At 46.3% G+C, this 23,254-nt stretch overlaps 1 protein-coding gene and 2 pseudogenes across 1 annotated transcript in view; all 3 read left to right on the top strand.

Moving 5' to 3' along the window:
• Positions 1-23,254, top strand: part of afg1lb (AFG1 like ATPase b) — a 127,025-nt gene that overhangs the window by 6,875 nt on the left and 96,896 nt on the right. The window contains exons 2-4 of the mRNA XM_055634930.1: positions 4,229-4,432; positions 17,117-17,331; positions 19,582-19,633. Of these exons, the coding sequence (XP_055490905.1) occupies positions 4,229-4,432; positions 17,117-17,331; positions 19,582-19,633 (471 nt within the window). The remainder of the gene's footprint in view (positions 1-4,228; positions 4,433-17,116; positions 17,332-19,581; positions 19,634-23,254) is intronic.
• On the top strand, positions 4,913-5,073 carry LOC129697737 (U2 spliceosomal RNA; annotated as a pseudogene).
• On the top strand, positions 5,777-5,918 carry LOC129697748 (U2 spliceosomal RNA; annotated as a pseudogene).

Genomic DNA, 23,254 nt, shown 5'->3' with positions numbered 1-23,254 from the left:
GGATATGGGGAAAAGGCAGGAACGGGGTACTGATTGGGGGATGATCAGCCATGATTGCATTGAAAGACTGGCTCGAAAGACCGAATGGCTTACTCCTGCACCTATTGTCTATTGTCGCTGGTTTCCTCTGACTTTAACGACTTTACCTTGCAGTAAATATTATGCCGTCTAGCCTGTGTCTGTACACTGTGAATGGCTTGACTGTAATCGTGTATAGTATTGTCACTGACTGCATAGCACGCCTCAAAAAGCTTTTCACTGTACCTCGGTACATTGTCACTCGGTACACGTGACAATAATTAAGGACACAAAACTAAAGTCACACATCCCAAAAATGTGCATGTTTCTAATTTGCCCCTTGTAGCGGCACCCGGGGGTTAAACTGTGTATGCAGAACCCTCGTCATAGATCGGGTCTCCCACGTCTATCGACATGAGATGAGGAGGAGGCAGTTTCGGTGGCCCATCTTAAACCTGCTCATCTCGATGTCGATCGCCCGGCGTTGGTGTCCCAGCCCTGCCGTAGAGGTCATCAGGAGATTTACTCCATTCTGTCAGAGAGTCTGCAAGAGCACCAGGCTATCAAGCACCACAAACTCCAACTAAACACCAAACTCCAAATTGCCTTAATTCCTCTAGGGGTCTCGGGGGGTCATTGTTCATGTCCTTGCACTGTATTGTTTGTTTGTTTGTTTTTATACCTTGATCTTCTTTCTATTCTTCTGTCTATTTATTATGATGTCTGGAGTCATAGAGCCATGCAGTTTTTTTGTTTCCTCATGGAAACAGGTCCTTTGGCCCAACTTGCTCCTGCCAGCCAAGGCACTCCATCCACCTGGCTGAGTGCTCAGTCTACTGAGATATGTTTATATATCTGTTGTGCTGCTGCAGGTAAGAATTTCATTGTTCCATCTTGGGACGTTTCTGGATGGCTGTTATCAGCATCTGAACCGGTCCTCTCACTTAGAAACATAGAACATAGAAAAATAGGTGCAGGAGTAGGCCATTCGGCCCTTCGAGCCAGCACCGTCATTCAATATGATCATGGCTGATCATCTAAAATCTGTACCCCATTACTGCTTTTTACCCATATCCCTGGATTCCGTTAGCCCCAAGAACTAAATCTAGCTCTCTCTTGAAAACATCCAGTGAATTGGCCTCCACTGCCTTCTGTGGCAGAGAATTCCACAGATTCACAACTCTCTGGGTGACAGAGGTGATGATCTTTCAACAGAGGTAATTTCCTGACATCCCATCGAAGTTAGAATGAGTCAGTGGAGGGACTGGGCTGGAGGTGGGCAAGCTTGTGATCCTAAGTAGAGTCCAGGCAGGCGAGGAACCGGTTATTGAACCGGTGAATATACCCTGAACTATCTTTAATCAGACTTTATCAGACACTAAACATTATACTCTATCCTTTTCCTGTACAGTGGACGGCTTGATTGTAATCATGTATAGTATTTTCTTTGATTGGATGGCATGCAACAAAAAGCTTTTTTTTACGTCAGTAGATCTGACAATAATAACCTGCTAATAAACTAAACTAATGACAATAAAACACTCTTGACTCTCTTGACTTCCATCTTGAGCATCATGTTTTCTACTGTATTCTCTCCATCCATCCTTCCCACTATCCATTCATCCCTCCATTTATCTATCCACCCCCTTCCATCCAGCCTAATTTGAGGAAGGACATCCTTGCTATTGAGGGAGTGCAGCGTAGGTTCACGAGATTGATCCCCAGGATGGCAGAACTGTCATATGAGGAAAGATTGGGAAGACTGGGCTTGTATTCACTCGGAATTTAGAAGGATGAGAGGATATCTTATAGAACCATATAAAATTATAAAAGGACTGGACAAGCAAGATGCAGGAAAAAGGGTCCCAATGTTGGGGAAGTCCAGAACCAGGGGGCCACAGTCCAAGAATAAAGAGGAGGCTATTTAAAACTGAGATGAGAAAAAACTTTTTCATCCAGAGAGTTCTAAAGTTGTGGAATTCTCTGCCACAGAGGGCAGTGGAGGCCAATTCACTGGATGAATTTAAAAGAGAGTTAGATGGAGCTCTAGGGGCTAGCAGAATCAAGGGATATGGGGCAGAAGGTAGGAGCGGGTTACTGATTGTGGATGGTCCGCCAAGATAACAATGAAGGGCCGAATGGCCTCCTCCTGCACCTATTTTCTATGTTTCTATCCCTCCCTTCCTTCCTACTTTCCATCCATCCATCTCTTCCCCCATCCCTCCCTTCACCCCTCCCTCCATTCATCATGTTTCCATCCTTACATCTCCCTCCATTCAATATCTCCCTTCAACCACCCCCATTCCTCCCTCCATCCCCACTTCCATCCATCCCTGCCTCCACCCCTCTCTCCCTCCCTTCACACCTTCCTTCACCCATCCCTTCATCCATCCCTCCCTGTATTCTTCCCATAGTCCATCCTTTGGTGCAGGAGTAGGCCATTCGGCCCTTCGAGCCATTCAATATGATCTAAAATCATATATATATCATCTAAAATCATTACCCTATTCCTGCTTTCTCCCCACATTCCTACTCTCCTCACTACTATCCATCCCATCCCATCCCATCCATCCCATCCCATCCCATCCCATCTATCCCATCCCATCCACCATCAAAGGTAGCTCTTTCTTCACAAAAACCCTTCCTGGCTTAAGTCCTCCCTTCTATGTAGTTTTTTTTTGGCGGTTGGCAAACAACCTTTTAGTGCAAATAACATTATAACTTATATACTAATAACCTATATCTTTTAGGTATGTTGCAAAACCTACCTGAATCGTCGTTGAGAATCTGCCCCAGCCCGTGTGTGTGATTTTGGCGCTGTTTAGAGGGCGGGTTTAAAACGCGATTTTTACTAGGCTGTTTAAAATCAGCCTAGTAAATCATTAACGAAAAATCGCTGAAAGACCCCGTCGCAAAAGGTATTATTAGTTTTTATGGCCTTGTATAATAGTTATAGTAGTTTAAAAATCACTCTCTAAACCCGCGACCTCTCGTAGCCCCAGGGTTTTATAAAGCAAACAATTAAAGGTATGTACCTTATTTTTACATTAAAAAGGGCTTCTTTAGAACCCTTTATACAAAGTTACTATTTCGAGTAGCTAATTTTGGGCTCTTTATATCCCGCAGTATTTTTCTGGGCATTTGAGGGTACAAATCCAGCACAATGTGAACGTTCTAAACCAGCGCGTTCACAGGAACCCACTAGAAAGCTGATTTAAAATGGACTTTAATTTACAGCAATTGAACACCAAATTCCTTCCATTTGGCCTATAAATTAATGTAAATGAGATTTCAAAATCATGTTTTATTGAGAATTATTTATGAATATTATTTGGACACTTAGGCTATTTAAAATGTTAATCATTTATTAAGAAATGGATAGATGTTTAGATCTAGTAATTGAAGTTTGAAATTATCTACACTTGGGTAACTAACTAATTATATGTTTTAATTTCAGGTCATCCAAGTAAGATTATTTTATGGTTACACAAAAAAGCTGGAGAAACTCAGCGGGTGCAGCAGCATCTATGGAGCGAAGGAAATAGGCAACGTTTCGGGCCGATTATTTTATATTTGTTTCAGAATGGTTCAATCTACGATAACTGAAAATTTCATTCAGTTCTCTTAATTTTTAAGAAGGTTATGGCCTTTTTGACAGCACACGATCACAGCTTTTTTGTTATGTCCATAGAAAATCAATAGGGAACAAGATGCTAATTTCCGAGTATGAAAATGGCCATAACTTTTTAAATACATGAGATATGAAAGTGAATTAGGTGTCAAATTAAACTTCTTTTTATGCTTTATCTGATGGGATAAATTACAGACTTGATTTTTTAAATCTCAAAATTTTGTAACATTGCTATACCTTTCCAAACAAATTGGTTACCCTGAGAAAAGCAATAGGATTTGATAGCACTTATATGAATTCTTTTGTAAAATATCTATTAAATCAAATTGTACCTTTTCTTCTAAGTCCTCCCTCCACCACCTCCAGTTTAAATTCCTGATTTGGAATATTTTGGACCAAGACATCCAAGAGTCTTTGATGGCAACAAGGTCAACCCAGAGCCACAGCGACACGACCAATAAAGTTTGTTCTTGTTGCGAGTGTCAAGATGGCGGCGCCCAGGACGCCCTTGGTCGCCGTTGGCCGCGGGGCCGCGTTGTTGCTGTCGCCGCTGTTGTTGCTGCGGGGCGGTCACTGTAGGCTGCGCTGTCGCTGCTGCTGCCGAGTCCCGGCCCCGGCCCTGGCCCTGGTCGCTGCTGCTGCTGCGGGGCGGTCACTGTAGGCCCCGGTCCTGGCCCCGGCCCTGGTCGCTGCTGCTGCTGCTGCGGGGCGGCCACTGTCACTGTCTCTGTCGGTCCTGGTCCTGGTCCTGGCCGCCCGGGCCCTGCTCCTGCTCGCTGAGAGGTGAGGACGGTTGACTCAATGGGAGGCGGGTAGTCAGCGTTTATTAACCCGCGACCACAGTCGGTAGAGTCGCCCGAGACCCGGGTTCGATCCTCACCACGGGTGACGTCTGTCTTACTGAGATCCCCCAGTACTTTGTTTAAGAGGGAACTGCAGGTGCTGGAGAATCGAAGGTTACACAAAAAAGCTGGAGAAACTCAGCGGGTGCAGCAGCATCTATGGAGTGAAGGAAATAGGCAGCGTTTCGGGACGAAACCCGTAAGGGTTTCGGCCCGAAACGTTGCCTATTTCCAGAAGGATTTCGGCCCGAAAAGTTGCCTATTTCCAGAAGGATTTCGGCCCGAAAAGTTGCCTATTTCCTTCGCTCCATAGATGCTGCTGCACCCGCTGAGTTTCTCCAGCTTTTTTGTGTAACCTCCCCCAGTACTTTGTTTTTCACTCAACTCAACCTCATTCAGTATTCCATCATTGTACACTGGTATCGCTTCTCGGCCTTTTGGCTAAGATCAAATGTAGTATTTGTTCTTATCAGTTTAATATCTGATACCTCCCTTATAGAAACATACAATATAGGTGCAGGAGTAGGCCATGCGGCCCTTCGAGCCTGCACCGCCATTCAATATGATCATGGCTGATCATCCAACTCAGTATCCTGTACCTGCCTTCTCTCCATACCCCCTGATCCCTTTAGCCACAAGGGCCACATCTAACTCCCTCTTAAATATAGCCAATGAACTGTGGCCTCAACTACCTTCTGTGGCAGAGAATTCCACAGATTCACCACTCTCTGTGTGAAAAATGTTTTGCTTATCTCAGTCCTAAAAGATTTCCCCTTTATCCTTAAACTGTGACCCCTTGTTCTGGACTTCCCCAACATCGGGAACAATCTTCCTGCATCTAGCCTGTCCAACCCCTTAAGAATTTTGTACGTTTCAATAAGATCCCCCCTCAATCTTCTAAATTCTAGCGAGTACAAGCCGAGTCTATCCAAAGAAACATAGAAAATAGGTGCAGGAGTAGGCCATTCGGCCCTTCAAGCCTGTAGCGCCATTCAATATGATCATGGCTGATCATCCAACTCGGTATCCCATCCCTGCCTTCTCTCCATACCCCCTGATATCTTTAGCCACAAAGACCACATCTAACTCCCTCTTAAATATAGCAGATATACGACTTTGGAGTATGGGAGGAAAGGAAGATCTCGGAGAAGATCCACGTTGGTCACGAAGCGATCGACCAAGCTGCGGTAGTCAGGATTGAACCCGGGTCTCTAGCGTAGGTTCCAGTCTTTCTTCATATGAAAGTCCTGACATCCCAGGAATAAACCTGGTGTACCTTCTCTGTACTCCTTCTACGGCAAGAATGTCCTTCCTAGGGACCATATATTAAATTGATGTTTGGAACAGGGAGATGGAATAGGGGCTTGCTCCGTCCACTCCACACATCGACCCAGTATTGCAGTGCCTCTGGGAACGGTGCACCTCCCTCCACCACCTCCAGTCGAAATTCCATTTGGAATATTTTGAAGAAACCAACCAACCAACATCTTTTTTGCTCCACTTCAGTTGCACTACAATATTTGCACCATTCTGCTGTTTTGCACTCGTTATTATCTTTAGTGTGGTATTTATCATTACCATGTATTCGGTTTTACTCTGTGAGCTTCATGTGAAGAAGAAGTCTCATTGCGCCCTGGTGCATATGACAATAAACTAATCAGAATCTGATTCGGTAAATTTCCCTATGATCTGTTCTCCGCATATTCACACCAACAACCCTAGGTTCCATCACTTACCATCAGACTTGTGGCGATTCACTGTAGCTGAATGTGTTTGGAACGTGGGAGGAAACTGGAGCACCAGGAGGAAACTCAGGCAGTCACAGGAAGAACGTGCAAACTCCCCACAGAAAGCATCAGGATTGAGCCCAGGTTCCTGGAGTTGTGAAGCAGCACCTATACTGGCTGTGCTGCTTTGCCCACTGAAGCCTGTAGCTTTTTAAGTCGCCTTTCTTGGAGGCTAAAATCCCTGCCCTCATCTGTCTGTACGGAGTCTGTACTTTCTCCCCGTGACCTGCGTGGGTTTTCTCCGGGAGCTCCGGTTTCCCCCCTACACCACAAATACGTGCAGGTTTCCAGCATCTGCAGTTCCTTCTTAAACAGGTTTGTAGGTTAATTGACTTTGGCAAATATTGTAAATTACCCCTCCTGTGTATAAGGGAGTGGATGTGAAAGGGGGAATAACAGAACTAGCATGATAGACACAAAGTGCTGGAGTAACTCAGCGGGTCTGGCAACATTTCTGGAGAAAAAGAATGAGCGATGTTTCGGGCTGAGCCCCTTCATCAGACCTACTGCAGTCCGAAGAAGGGTCTCGACCCAAAACGTCGCCCATCCTTTTTCTCCAGAGATGCTGCCAGACCCGCTGAGTTACGCCAGCACTTTGTGTCTCTCTTTGGTATTAACTAGCATCTGCAGTTTCTTGTTTCTACTTGAACAGTGGGCAGTCATGGTGACGCAATGGTAGAGTTGCTGCCTTACAGCAAAATGCAGCGCCAGAGACCCGGGTTCGATCCCGACTACAGATGCTGTCTGTATGGAGTTTGTACGCTGTACGTTGTATTTTGTTGGTTCACATGCTTGATCAATGGTGTTTTATCATTAATGTTTTATTATTATTAATGTTTAGTGTTTTCTGAGTCATTTGTAACTATCACTGTATGTCATGTTGTTATTTGTGGGCGGAGCACCAAGGCAAATTCCTTGTATGTGAATACTTGGCCAATAAACGTACTTACTTACTCCCCGTGATCTGCGTGGGTTTTCGCCGAGATCTTCGGGTTCCACACACTCCAAAGACGTACAGGTTTGTAGGTTAATTGGCTTGATAAAAATGTTAAATTGTCCAAGTTGGCGATATGCAGAGTACTGCCCTGCCGACTACAAAATTCAGAAGGTTCAGTGATTGGCTTTGTGGGACATACTTGCTGTTGAATCCAAAGCAAATTGACTCATCTTCAGACTCCCGATTCAAAATATCACCCATCCTTTATCTCTAGAGATGCTGCCTGACCTGCTGAGCTTACCCCAACACTTTGCGTCTGTCTTGGGTGTAAACCAGCAGTACATTGTTTATAAAACTTGTTGGGCAAGTCCAGAACCAGAGGGCCACAGTTTAAGAATAAGGAGTAAGCCATTTAGAACGGAGACGAGGAAGCGCTTTTTCCTACAAAGTTGTGAGTGCGGAATTCTCTTTTCTCAGGGAGCGGTGGAGGCCGGTTCTCTTGACGCTTTCAAGAGAGAGCTAAATAGGGCTCTTAAAGATAGCAGAATCAGGGGATATGGGGAGAAGGCAGGAACGGGGTACCGAGTGAGGATCAGATCAGCCATTGTATGGCGGTGCTGGCTCGAAGGGCCAAATGGCCTCCTCCTGTACCTATTGTCCATTGGTGTGAACGGGTGATTGGTGATCAGCATAGTGTCATTGGGGCGAAGGGCCTGTCTCTATGCTGTATCTCTAAACTAAACATGGGACCAAGAGCTAGCTAAGGGACACAGAATTGGCTTCATGATGGGAAGCAATCGATGTTCTCGGGCTGAAAGGCGCCGGTAGGAAATGTTCTGGAAACAGTCTAAACTCGATTGTCTGAAGAAGGGTCCCGACCTGAAATGTCACCTGTCCATTCCTTCCACAAACGCTGCCTGGCTCATTGAGTTACACCAACTCTTTATGTTCTGCTTAAGATTCCAGCATCTGCAGTCTCTTGTGTCTCAATATGTCGGGAGGGATAAAATCATTTAACACCTCACTTCATCCTTCTTTGTCCCTCCTTCAGCTCTCTTTTCTGAAACATCACCTGTTAAGGCCTGGATAGAGTGGATATGGAGAGGATGTTTCCACTAGTGGGAGAGTCTAGGATCAGAGGTCTCAGAATTAAAGGATGCCCCATTAGGAAGGAGATAAGGGGAGATTTATTTGATCAGAGGGTGGTGAATCTGTGGAATTCATTGCCACAGAAGACTGTGGAGGCCCAGCCAATGGATATTTTTAAGGCATAGATAGATAGATTCTTGATTAGTACGGGTGTCGGGGGTTATGGGGAGAAGACAGGAGAATGGGGTTGAGAGGGAAAGATAGATCAGTCATGATTGAATGGCGGAGATGCAGTGCAGAATCAGGCCCTTCTGCCCAACGAGTCCGCGCTAACCAGTGATCCCCGCACATTAACACAATCCTACTACTAGGGGCAGTTTATGCACACACAAAGCCAATTAATCTACATACCTGTATGTCTTTGGTGTGTGGGAGGAAACCGAAGATTTCAGGGGAAACTTGTGCGGTCATGGGGAGAACATAGAAACATAGAAAATATTTGCAGGAGGAGGCCATTCGACCCTTCAAGCCAGCATTGTGATCATGGCTGATCATCCCCAATCAATAACCCTTGTCTGCCTTCTCTCCATAGCCCCTAGAGCTCTATCTAACTCTCTCTTAAATCCATCCAGTGATTTGGCCTCCACTGCCCTCTGTGGCAGGGAATTCCACAAATTCACAACTCTCTGGGTGAAAATGTTTTCTTCTCACCTCAGTCTTAACGTACAAACTCTGGTCGTAGTCGGGATCGAACCCGGGTCTCCGGTGCTGCAATCGTTGTAAGGCAGCAACTCTACCGCTGCACCACCGTGCTGCCCACCTGCCTTAAATCTCTGCCTTAAAAATATCCATTGACGGCTTCACAAACTTCTGTGGCAAAGAATTCCACAGATTCACCACCCTTTGACTAGAAAAAATCGATGTTTAATAGTTTGATGTTTGATGGTTTGTGTTTAAAACAAAATTCTCATCTTGGCATTAAACTCCTTCCAGGAGAACTTCTCCCTCTGTTTCAGCATGACCAGGGAGGCAGCACAGTGGAGCAGCACACTCACAATAGGTATAGCTGAGGCCTCACAGCGTCAGAGACCGGGGTCCGCTCCTGACCTCAGGTGCAGTCTGTGTGCACTTTGCATGTTCTCCCTGAGACCATGTGGGTTTCCTCTGGGTACTCTGGCTTCCTCCCACATTGCAGAGTTCAGAGTGTTTCATAGTCATTTTGTTCAAAATCAATTGGAAAGCCAATTCCCTCCGCAGATGTTGCCTGACCTGCTGAGTTCCTCCAGCACTTTGTGTTTTGCTAAAGATTCCAGCCTCTGCCATTTCTTGTCTCCTTTACAGCATAAAAGGATCTACCTTTAGAAAGATGAGGAGGAATTTCTTCAGTCACAGAATGGCAAATCTGTGGAATTTGTTGATATTTTTAAGACGGAGATTGACAGATTCTTGAATAGTATGGGTGTCAGGGGTTATGGGGAGCAGGCAGGAGAATGGCATTGAGAGGGAAAGATAGGTCAGCCATGATTGAATGGTGAAGTAGACTTGATAAGCAGAATAGCCTAATTATAGTTTAGTTTAGTTTAGAGATACAGCGCAGAAACAGGCCCTTCGGCCACACCAAGTCCGCACCGACCAGCGATTCCCTGCACATTAACACATGTCTTACACATACTAGGGACAATTTACAGCTCAATAACCTACAAACCTGCACGTCTTTAGAGTGTGGGAAGAAACCGAAGATCTCGGAGAAAACCCACGCGGTCACGGGGAGAACGTACAAACTCCGTACAGACAGCTCCCGTAGTCAGGATCAAACGTGGGTCTCCAGCGCTGCAAGCGTTGTAAAGGGCCTGTCCCACATGCCGATTTTTTCCGGCAACGGCCGCCATCATTGACTGACATATCAGGTCACCAAACAATTCGCAGCGTATTGGCGCGCGGTATTTTTTTTCAAGCGTCGCAACTTTTTTTTTGTCACCGCTGGATTTTTTGAAATGTTCAAAATCTTTTGGCGATACTGATATGACGCCGGCAGTTGCCGAAAAAATCACCGAGTGGGACAGGCCCTTGAGGCAGCAAGTCTACCGCTACGCCACCGTGCCCGCCCTACTGCTCCTATGACTTATGAACTTACGATATTTCAAGTTTGTCATCTCTTCCTATCACCCACAAACAGTGTACAGTTTCATAATTTCAAATAGCCTTTCTTCAGGCTTAATCCGGTTATGCATACATGCTTGTTTAGCAGTAGAGATTATCGGATATCCATTCATAGGGTTGATACCACTCCCTACTCCATGGTCTCTCAAAAACACCTCCAATTATCATGTATCTGTCCACTATAAACGGCACGATTGTAATCATGTATTGTCTTTCTGCTGACTGTGATCCCACTATCCCATCCACTCCCTACACACTGAGGGTAGTTTACAGCGGACCAATCAACCTACAATCCCGCACGCTACCATCTTCATAAGGATAAAGGGGAAATCCTTTGGGACCGAGATGAGAAAAACATTTTTCACGCAGAGAGTGGTGAGTCTCTGGAACTCTCTGCCATAGAAGGTAGCTGAGGCCAGTTCATTGGCTATATTTAAGAGGGAGTTAGATGTGGCCCTTGTGGCTAAAGGGATCAGGGGGTATTGAGAGAAGGCAGGTACAGGATACTGAGTTGGATGATCAGCCATGATCACATTGAATGGCGGTGCAGGCTCGAAGGGCCGAATGGCCTACTCCTGCACCTATTTTCTATGTTTCTATCTAAGTCTTTGATCAGACTTTACTGGCTTTATCTAGCACTAAATACTATTCCCTTATCATATATCTATACGGTGTAAAGGGCTCGATTGTAATCATGTATTGTCTTTCATGTAATCATGTATTGACTGCCACCACGCAACAAAAGATTTTCACTGTACCTTGGTACACGTGACAATGAACTGAACTGAATCCAACAATAGGGAAGTCTTTCAACCAGTTCCGGTGTGGTTCTACCTCAGATTCACACAGCCTGGCTCATATGTGAGACCTGCGATCTCTGGTTCTATAAATAATCCACCACGGGTTTTCACCTGACTTGGTTCATGAATGAAACCATCAACCACATTCCTTTGGTCCAAAGATTCAAGTGGCATTCTGGTAACTTCTGGTATCCAGGTGTATTACTTTACCCAGCAATGCAATTAGTTCCTGTCACGTTTGCCGCCTCTTTTTATTAGTACAAAGCAATGTGGTTAATGCTTTGACTTGCTCCCTTTCAAACTCAAGCGAGATCAAACGTATAATAAGGTAATCGTGGCTTACAAGCATGATTACACCCTGAAGGGGGAACTCTTGAAATGCCAGGAGTGTATAAATGGATATCCAGTTTCATCTTTCAATCAGGAGGTAGTTGAGGCAGGCACTGAGTCCCGAGCTACTATCCACCTCATTGGAGACCCTCGGATTATATTTGATTGGACTTTGTGTTTAAGAAGGAACTGCAGATGCTGGAAAATCGAAGGTACACAAAAATGCTGGAGAAACTCAGTGGGTGCAGCAGTATCTATGGAGGTTTCGGCCCGAAACGTTGCCTATTTCCTTCGCTCCATAGATGCTGCTGCACCCGCTGAGTTTCTCCAGCATTTTTGTGTACCTTTGATCGGACTTTACTGGGTTTATCTTGCACTAAACGTCATTCAATAACCTTCTTCCTCTTGCGTATGGCGTGCACAAGTAGACAACTTGTTCTATTTGATTGTGCACGCTGGGTTGATTGCGTTCGTCGAAACAGGGCGGACCACATGAAGGTTGCAATCTCCCACCCCATTTAATAGACAATAGGTGCAGGAGTAGGCTATTCGGCCCTTCGAGCCAGCACCGCCATTCAATGTGATCATGGCTGATCATCCCCAATCAGTACCCCGTTCCTGCCTTCTCCCCATATCCCGTGACTCCGCTATCTTTAAGAGCCCTATCTAGCTCTCTCTTGAAAGTATCCAGAGAACCCGCCTCCACCGCCCTCTGAGGCAGAGAATTCCGCAGACTCATGTTATTTCATGTTATTTCCCTTTATCATAGAAACAAAGAAACTAGGTGCAGTAGGAGGCCATTCGGCCCTTCGAGCCAGCACCACCATTCATTGTGATCATGGCTGGTCGTCCACAATCAATAACCCATGCCTGCCTTCTCCCCACATCCCTTGATTCCACCAGCCCCTAGAGCTCTATCTAACACTCTCTTAAATCCATCCAGTGACTTGGCCTCTGTGGCAGGGAATCCCACAAATTCATAACTCTCTGGGTGAAAACATTTTTTTCTCACCTCAGTCTTAAATTGCCTCCCCTTTACCATGTATCTATACACTGTGAATGGCTTGATTGTAATCATGTCTTTCTGCTGACTGGTTAGCACGCAACTAAAGCTTTTCACTGTACCTCGGTATATGTGACAATAAACTAAACTAAACTTGGATAGAGAATGTTTAGAGGGACATATGCCATACACAGGGGAATAGGATCGGTGTAGATGGGGCATCTTGGTTGGCGTGGACGAGGTGAGCTACTGCGGTGGAGTATTGCGTACAGTTCTGGTCTCCTAATCTGAGGAAAGACATTCTTGCCATAGAGGGAGTACAGAGAAGGTTCACCAGACTGATTCCTGGGATGTCAGGACTTTCATATGAAGAAAGACTGGATAGACTCAGCTTGTACTCGCTAGAATTTAGAAGATTGAGGGGGGGAATCTTATAGAAACTTACAAAATTCTTAAGGGGTTGGAAGGCTAGATGCAAGAAGATTGTTCCCGATGTTGGGGAAGTCCAGAACAAGGGGTCACAGTTTAAGGATAAGGGGAAAGTCTTTTAGGACCGAGATGAGCATTTTCTTTTTCACACAGAGAGTGGTGAATCTGTGGAATTCTCTGCCACAGAAAGTAGTTGAGGCCAGTTCATTGGCTATATTTAAGAGGGAGTTAGATGTGGCCCTTGTGGCTAGAGGGATCAGGGGGTATGGAGAGAAGGCAGGTACAGGATACTGAGTTGGATGATCAGCCATGATCATATTGAATGGCGGTGCAGGCTCGAAGGGCCGAATGGCCTACTCCTGCACCAATTTTCTATGTTTCTACGAGCTGGAGGGACTGATTGCGTGCTGCATGACTCTATGACTGAGTCATTAGCTACTTTCTACCTTCACTAAAGAGGTAACCATCCTCTCACTCCTGGGTTGTTTCAAACTCAATTAGCAATTTAACACTCAGTTCTGCTCCGTACATTCCTTTGCTGCAAGTTTGCAGGTTTCTACAAGTCATTGTGAGAAAGTCAAGTCAAATCATTTTTATTTCAATAGGACATTTAAAAAACAACTCTCATTGGCCAAAGTGCTTTACATTCGTGGAGGTACTAACGTTATACAACAATGGTTCATAGATTAAATACATACATCACTACATACACATAGCCCTCGCTCAGAGGATGTCAAGAAAGGCTTGAGAGTAAAGATGAGCTTTTTGTGTCGACTTAAAGGAGTCGATGGAGGGGCGGTTCTGATGGGAAGAGGGATGCTGTTCCACAGTCTAGGAGCTGCAACCACAAAGGCGCGGTCGCCCCTGAGCTTAAGCCTAGACCGCGGGAAGTTCAGTAACTCCAAGTTACTGAACATTGAGAAGACCGATGATGAACCGTCAGCATAGTTCAGGACCAGTCTCACTCCTCCCCTCTCCCGTCAAGCAAGGGGTACAGAAGCGTGAAAAGTCTGTAGGAGTTTGTACCTTCTCCCCGTGACCGCGTGGCTTTTCACCGAGTGCTCCTGTTTCATCCCACGCTCCAAACGTGTCAGTTAATTGACTTTGGTTATAAAAAAAAAATTGTAATGTTGTCATGTGTAGGATAATGTTCGTGTGCAGGGTAATCGCTGGTCGGCGTGGATTCGGTGGGCTGAAGGGCCTGTTTCCGTGCTGCATCTCCAAAGTCCAAAGTCAATGAGGAAGGCTGTGAAGGGCCGGTCCCACGAGCATGCGACTGCATGCGGCGAGCGCGACCAAACCGGAAGCGGGGGTCGCTCAGAGGTCGAGTGAGTGACGTGAAGTTCGAGCGAAGTCCGCGGGAAGTTCACGCGTGACGTACGGCGTCAAGACGCTGTGTCCGGTGTCGAGACGCTGCATATGTCCGTTGAGGCGGTGCGAACGGCGTCGAGGCGGCTGCGGAATTTTTGAACGCGGTCAGTTTTTCGGAGCCCCACGCGATGTCGGGACCAGCTCCAGACAACTCCCTACGGCACCGGCAGTCGAAGTGGGACCGGCCCTGCGAGGCCGTACGGCTCAAGCGACCACGTTAGGTCGTGTTTGCCGCATTCTCGTGGGACAGGCCCGTTAGACAATACAGTGGAAAGTAGACCAGCTGCTGAAATGGGCAGAGAAAAGGCAGGTGTAGTTTAACCTGAGCGGAGGTAAGGTGTTGCACTTTGGAAGGTTGAATGTGTGAGAGAATACAGTTTAATGGCAAGACCCTTAACAACAGTGATGTGCAGAGGGATCTTGGAGTTCAAGTTCATGGGTCAGGCCTTGTATACGGTATGCTTGCCTTCATTGGTAGGGGCATTGAATACAAGGCATGGGGTCTTGATGCAGCTCCAAAGGACTTTGGCTTGGCCACATTTGGAGTATTGCATGCAATAAACAATAGGTGCAGGAGTAGGCCATTCGGCCCTTCGAGCCAGCACCGCCATTCAATGGGATCATGGCTGATCATCCCCAATCAGTACCCCATTCCTGCCTTCTCCCCATAATCCCCTGCCTCGCTATCTTTAAGAGCCCTATCTAGCTCTCTCTTCAAACGAGAACCGGCCTCCACCACCCTCTGAGGCACAGAATTCCACACTCACAACTCTCTTTGAGAAAAAGTGTGCAGTTGTGGTCGCTGCATTACAGGAAAGATGTGGAGGTTTTGGAGAGGGAGCAGAGGAGGTTTCCCGGAATGCTGCCCGGATCAGCAGATTTCAGCTACAGGGAGAGGTTGGAGAGACCTGGATTGTTTTCTCCGGAGCGTCGGAGGTTGAGGGGAGACTTTGCTAGAAGTATATAAAATGATGGGAGGCACAGATAGGGTAGACAGTCAGAACATTTTTTTTCCCCAGGGTCACACTAGAGGGCTTAGTTATAATGTGAGAGGGTGAATGTTCAGATTCAGATTCAATTTTAATTGTCATTGTCAGTGTACAGTACAGAGACTACGAAATGCATTTAGCATCTCCCTGGAAGAGCGACATAGCAAACGATTTGAATAAATAATAATAAGTGTCGGGGGGGGGGGGGGGGGGGGGGTGGTGATTGGCAGTCACCGAGGTACGTTGTTGTGTAGAGTGACAGCCGCCGGAAAGAAGCTGTTCCTCGACCTGCTGGTTCGGCAACGGAGAGACCTGTTAGCGCCTCCCGGATGGTAGGAGGGTAAACAGTCCATGGTTGGGGTGAGAGCAGTCCTTGGCGATGCTGAGCGCCCTCCGCAGACAGCGCTTGCTTTGGACAGACTCAATGGAGGGGAGCGAGGAACCGGTGATGCGCTGGGCAATTTTTACCACCCTCTGCAATGCCTTCCGGTCGGAGACAGAGCAGTTGCCATACCATACTGTGATGCAGTTGGTAAGGATGCTCTCGATGGTGCAGCGGTAGAAGTTCACCAGGATCTGAGGAGACAGATGGACCATCTTCAGTCTCCTCAGGAAGAAGAGACGCTGATGAAAGCCTTCTTGATCAGAGTAGAGGTATTGTGGGTCCAAGAGAGGTCATCGGAGATGTTGATTCCCAGGAACCTGAAGCTAGAAACACGTTGAATGTTGAATGGAGATGTGCAGAGCAAGTTTTATACGCAGAGTTTTTTAGTGAGTGCATGGAATGCGCTGCCGGGGGTGGTGGTGGAGGCAGATGTGATGGTGGTCTTTAAGAAGTGGTTAGACAGGCACATGGATAAGCAGGGAATGGGGGGGATGTGGATCACGTGCAGGCAAATGAGATCATTTCAACTGGGCATAATGTTCGGCAAAAACATTATGGGCCGAATGGCCTGTTCCCGTGCAGTACTGATGCTCAATGTTAACATGTCCCATTGATACAATAAGTCACAATGATGAATTTTAATCTAAACTTTAATCGAAATGGCGCAATGTCCAATTTTGATCCAAAATAGGATTTATTTTTAGTTTTAGATACAGTGCGGAAACAGGCCCTTCAGCCCACCGGGTCCGTGCCGACCAGCGATCCCCGCACACAAACACTATCCTACACACACTAGGGACAATTCCGAAAGGAACGTCCTTTAATTCTGAGGCTATGATCTCTGCTCCTAGACTCTCCCACTAGAACGGAGACAAGGAAACACTTTTTCTCACAGAGTGCGGTGAGTCTGTGGAATTCTCTGCCTCAGACGGCGGTGGAGGAAGGTTCTCTGGATGCTTTCAAGAGGGAGCTAGATAGGGCTCTTAAAAATAGCGGAGTCAGGGGATATGGGGAGAAGGCAGGAACCGGGTACTGATTGGGGATGATCAGCCATGATCACATTGAATGGCGATGCTGGCTCGAAGGGCCAAATGGCCTACTCCTGCACCTTTTGTCTATTGTCTATAGTAGAAACATCCACTCCATCCAGGCCAATTGGTAAGTTTCAAAGAGGGGGCCCCTCATCCTTCTAAACTACAGTAAATACAGGCCCAGTGCCGTCGAACGGAACAGATATTGTGGGCCGAAGGGCCAGATCTTGAGCTGTTCTGTTCTATGTTCTTAACTGCACATGCCAGTCAGTTGAATATCCGAGTGACCCGTATAATTTGTTGCTATTTTCTAGGTTACACAACTACTGCTGCTTCTGAGACGGGAATTCCTCAGAAGGACTCCAACCTTGCACCAAATATTGAAGGCCCTTTGCAAAACTACGAATCCTTGGTGAGACAAGGAGTTATAAAACACGATGAAAACCAGAAAAAGGTGGTGCATTGTCTACAGAAGCTGCACGAAATACTGCAAGGATACAATCCTGGCCAGAAGAACATATTTTCACAGGTGAGACAATAAATAATAGATTTAGGAGGTGCAGGAGTAGGCCATTCGGTCTTTCAAGCCAGCACCGCCATTCATTGTGATCATGGCTGATCATCCCCAATCAGTACCCCGTTCCTGCCTTCTCCCCATATCCCCTGACTCTGCTATTTTTAAGAGCCCTATCTAGCTCTCTCTTGAAAGCATCCAGAGAACCAGCCTCCACCGCCCTCTGAGGCAGAGAATTCCGCAGACTCGCCACTCTCTGTGAGAAAAAGTGTTTCCTCGTCTCCGTTCTAAATGGCTTACTCCCTTATTATTAAACTGTGGCCCCTGGTTCTGGACTCCCCCAACATCGGGAACATGTTTGCTGCCTCTAGCGTGTCCAAACCAGTAACAATCTTATATGTTTCAATGAGGTTGGGCGTTGAGAAATAGTGGAATTCTAGACTTCGGTATGTCAGCAGGGAAGCTCTTAAGGTAAATCAGCCTCTCTTCCCCCCACTCCATCGATTCCATCTACACTTCACCCGAAGAGTGAAGGACCTGGATAGAGTCAGGATGGAGCTCCCCCCACCCACGGGTACCATGTAATCCCGTGCTACCTGCTCCATGGTCGGATAGTCGGTGACTAAACCGTCTCCCCCACCTGGTTTGCCAGTTGAGGAGGGGGCTGTGGGCCCCTAGCAGGACAAAACAAGACCTGTCAAAGGGGGGGATGAGCTCCTGGCGAGCCAACGGCCATCCACACTTCAGTAGAAGTTGCGACCACTGTCGTACATAGATAGCATTGTAAGGAATGATGATAAAGCACACACACACACCAAAATCCTGTACTTCCAACGGCGGAAGTCCGCAGGAACTGGAGGACAGAGACGTGTGGTGCGTCCGTCACCGTTCCCGTTGGAAACCAGCGCCACTGCGTCGCTAATGTTTTCAACGATGATGAATGAATGAATGGATAGAGTGGATGTGGAGAGGATGTTTCTACATAACTGAACATATGCTTGATGAGCACGGGTGTCAGGGGTTATGGAGAGAAGGCAGGAGAATGGAATAAAAAGGGAGAGATAGATCAGACATGATTGAATGGTAGAGTAGATTTGATGGGCCGAATGGCCTAATTCTACTCCTATAACTTGTGACCTTGTGAATTAGATTATCCGATCCATCAAGTCTACTCCGCCATTCAATCATGGCTGATCTATCTTTCCCTCCCAAACCACATTCTCCTGCCTTCTCCCCATAACTCCTGACGACAGTACTAATCAAGAATCTATCAATCTCCGCCTTAAAATTACCCGATGACTTGGCCTCCACGGCTGTCTGTGGCAATGAATTCTACAGATTCCACAGATCGCAGAGAAAGCCCACGCAGAGAAAACCCACAAACTCCGTACAGACAAGCACCCGTGGTCAGGGAGGAACCCGGGTCTCTGGCGCCGTAAGGCAGCAGCCGCCTTTGAAAATAGATCATTATCAGCTGCTATCTCAGCTGGCCGAACCAGCTCATTCGCACCATTTATATAAAAGTGTTTTGTCGTGATTTTCTATGTCGAGAAACATAGAAACATAGAAAATAGGTGCAGGAGTAGGCCATTCGGCCCGTCGAGCCTGCACCGCCATTCAATATGATCATGGCTGATCATCCAACTCAGTGTCCTGTACCTGCCCTCTCCATACCCCCTGATCCCTTTAGCCACAAGGGCCACATCTAACTCCCTCTTAAATATAGCCAATGAACTGGCCTCAACTACCTTCTGTGGCAGGGAGTTCCAGAGATTCACCCCTCCCTGTGTGAAAAAGTTTTTCTCATCTCGGTCCTAAAAGACTTCCCCCTTATCCTTAAACTGTGACCCCTTGTTCTGGACTTCCCCAACATCGGGAATAATCTTCCTGCATCTAGCCTGTCCAACCCCTTAAAAATTTTGTACGTTTCTATAAGATCCCCCCTCAATCTTCTAAATTCTAGCGATTACAAGCCGAGTCTATCCAGTCTTTCTTCATATGAAAGTCCTGACATGCCAGAAAACCGGATCACCCGGAGGAAACCCACTGGGAGAAAGTACAAACTCCTTACAGACAGGACCCGAGGTCAGGATCGAACCCGGGTCTCTGGTGCTGTGAGGCAGCAGCTCTACCAGCTGCGCCACCGTGCCGCCCTCGAGCCACTCCTCATAGGTGCAGGGCTTTTAAGTTTTTATATTTCTAAAGACATAGACACATTTTGTATAATCATTTGAAATCATCTGTTCTTGATATTTCTGTTTGCAGTTTTTTGAAAGATCCAAACCTCCCAAAGGCCTTTATGTTTATGGAGATGTTGGTGAGTATAAATCAGAATTATTTTGTCGCTGCTCAATGATTTTGCACTGACCTGCTCATGAGCTGCTGCACAGTCATGGAGTCATACAGCATGGAAACTTCAACCTAACTTGCCCACAACCACCACGATGTCCCATCTACACTAGTCTCACCTCTCCGCCTTTGGCCCATATCCCTCTGAACCTGTCCAATCCATGTATTTCAGCAGGTGAGGCAGCATCTCTGGACAATAGACAACAGGTGCAGGAGGAGGCCATTTGGCCCTTCGAGCCAGCACCGCCATTCAATGTGATCATGGCTGATCATCCCCAATCAGTACCCCGTTCCTGCCTTCTCCCCATATCCCCTGACTCCGCTATTTTTAAGAGCCCTATCTAGCTCTCTCTTGAAAGCATCCAGAGAACCCGCCTCCACCGCCCTCTGAGGCAGAGAATTCCACACTCACAACTCTCTGTGAGAAAAAGTGTTTCCTCGGCTCTGTTCTAAATGGCTTACACCTTATTCTTAAACTGTGGCCCCTGGTTCTGGACTCCCCCAACATCGAGAACATGTTTCCTGCCTCCAGCGTGTCCAAGCCCTTAACAATCTGGAGAGATGGAATGGGTGGCGTTTCGGGTCGAGACCATTCTTCAAACTGATGTCGGGGGAGGGGGCGGGACAAAGATAGAAAGTAGGCGGAGTCAGTAAGACTAGTGGGAGAACTGGGAAGAGGGAGGGGAAGGAGAGAGAAAGCAAGGGCTATCTGAAGTTGGAGAAGTCAACGTTCCTACCGCTGGGGTGTAAACTGCCCAAGCGAAATATGAGGTGCTGTCAGATTGGGAATGGGAGGGGGAGTTGAAGTGCTGAGCCACCGGGTGCTGTCTGTACGGAGACTGTACGTTCTCCCCGTGACCTGCGTGGGCTTTCTCCAGGATCTCCGGTTTCCTCCTACACTCCCAAGACGTGCAGGTTTGTAGGTTAATTGGCTTGGTATCATTGTAAATTGTCCATACTGCGTGCAGAATAGCATTAGTGTGTGGAGATCGCTGGTCAGCATTGACTCAGTGGGCCGAAGGGCCTGTTTCCACGCTGTACCTTTAAACTCAACTAAACTAAACTAAAAATTCTTCCTTGCAGCAGCACCACAACATATACGTAAACATAGTACTTTGTAAATGCCATGATAAATAATAAAGGTGTCCAGTATATAAAAAACAACCTATAGTAGAGTAAAAAATCAACGCTCCCCAAGTCTATGTAGTTGGGAGCTTATTTGGAGTTGGTAGTGTTCAATAGGCTGATGGTTGTTGGGAAGAAGCTGTTCCTGGACGTTATGGTTTTCAGGCTCCTGTACCTTCTTCCTGATGGCTGGCTTGAAATGAGAGTAAAAGGATCGGGACCCTTCTTCAGAGCAGAGAAGTGTCCTGACCTGAAACGCCACCTATCCACGTTCTCCAGAGATGCTGCCTGACCCGCTCAGTTACTCCAGCACTTTGTGTTTATCTTTCTTTATAGCGGTTTGATTTCAGCAGGTAAACATAGAAACATAGACAACAGGTGCAGGAGTAGGCCATTCGGCCCTTTGAGCCAGCACCGCCATTCAATATGACCATGGCTGATCATCCCCAATCAATACCTCATTCCGGCTTGTTCCCCATATCCCTTAATTCCCTTAGCTCTAAGAGCTAAATCTAACTCTCGCTTGAAATCATCCAGTGAATTGGCCTCCACTGCCGTCTGTGGCAGAGAATTGCACAGACTCACAACTCTCTGGGTGAAAATTTTCCTCATCTCAGTCCTAAATGGCCTACCCCTTACTCTTAAACTTTGACTTCTAGTTCTGGACTCCCCTAACATCGGGAACATTTTTCCTTCTACATTCCAGCAAATACAAGCCCAGTCGACCCATTCTTTCATCAGACGCCAGTCCCGCCATCCCAGGAATTAACCTGGTGAACCTTCGCTGCACCCCCTCAATAGAAATAATGTCCTTGCTCAAAGTAAGAGACCAAAACTGCACACAATACTCCAGGTGCCGTCTCACCAGGGCCCTGTACTACTGCAGTAGGACCTCCTTGCTCCTAAACTCAAATCCTCTCGCTATGAAGGCCATTGGCTTCATAGAGAGTCCCTCTGTGATATTTAATGCCTAACTTCGTCAAGTGCTGTCTTGATATCAAGGGCAGTCACTCTTATCTCACGTGCTACTTAAATCTTTTATGTTTGGAAAAAAAAACTATAATGAGGTCTGAAGCTCTGTGTTATCTTAGCAGTGGGTAAATTGAACATTGTAATGTCTGTAGAAAATAATATCAATTTATCTATGGCAATGCTTAGACTAATGTGGCTGAGATTACTTGAATTGAATTTGAGTTTAGTGATACAGCGTGGAAACAGGCCCTTCGGCCCACCGAACCCATGCTGACCAGCAATCAATCACCCTGAGCACTGACATTACCCTACACATTAGGGAGAATGTACAATTTTACCGAAGTCAATTAACTTACAAATCTGTGCATCTTTGGAGTGTGGGAGGAAACCAGAGCACCCAGGAAAAACCCACGCAGATCACAGGGAGAACGTACAAACGCCATACAGACAGCACCTGTAAGGGGTAGGTCATTTAGAACGGAGATGAGGAAAAACTTTTTCACCCAGAGGGTTGTGAATCTGTGGAATTCTCTGCCTCAGAAGGCAGTGGAGGCCAATTCTCTGGATGCTTTCAAGAGAGAGCTAGATAGAGCTCTTAAAGATAGCGGTTAGGGGATATGGGGAGAAGGCAGGAACGGGGTACTGATTGTGGATGACCAGCCATGATCACATTGGGCTCGAAGGGCTGAGTGGCCTACTCCTGCACCTATTGTCTATTGTCGTCAGGATCGAACCCGGATCTCCGGCGCTGTGAGGCAGCAACTCTATCACTGCGCAACCATGCCACAAATGTTGTCCTGTTGTTTGTGGATAGTATATACATACCTGTGCTTCCCAGAGTGATGTTAAATGTGTACCGCTTCTGTTTGAGTAGAAACTCTGCTGGGGCATATATTTTAAGTAGGTAACTTTTGCAGAATAGATTATACTCAGCTAAAAACAGTGAACAAAAAAGCAGTCTATAGTAGAGAGCAAATGATAACAAATATGTATGTTCATAAATTCCAAAGTGACGATATAAATTGTCCCCTCTCCAACCATTATAATAATTATTTTACCTTTATACGGTGGAACGGACTTGATGACAAACTGGGACTTGTTGAAATTCTTTGCAGCCCAGATTCGTTTTTTTTCTAGTTTAGGGGATTTTGTTTTTCTCTTTTTTCTCTTCTTTTCTTTTTTTTTCTTTTTATCTTTTTGTTTTTATATATACAAGTTCTCTTTTAAACACTTAACTATGTTTACATAGAGACCGGGAGATCTATACTCAATGTGTATTTTGACACTGGATTCATATTAGGTTATACTTGTTATTAATATAATTCCTGATCCCTATGTATCAATATCATTGTTATGTTTATCATTATTAAATGTCATTAAAACCTCCTTCTTTCATCTCCGCAACATCGCCAAACTCAGACCCTCTCTCTCGCACCTCCCGCTGCTGAAAGACTCATCCATGCCTTCATCTCCTCCCGACTGGACTATTGCA

The sequence above is a fragment of the Leucoraja erinacea genome, chromosome 5 (assembly GCF_028641065.1).
Source record: "Leucoraja erinacea ecotype New England chromosome 5, Leri_hhj_1, whole genome shotgun sequence".
Lineage (NCBI taxonomy): Eukaryota > Metazoa > Chordata > Chondrichthyes > Rajiformes > Rajidae > Leucoraja > Leucoraja erinaceus.
Note: the sequence above shows the minus strand (reverse complement) of the source record. Positions and strands in the feature narration are given on the sequence as shown.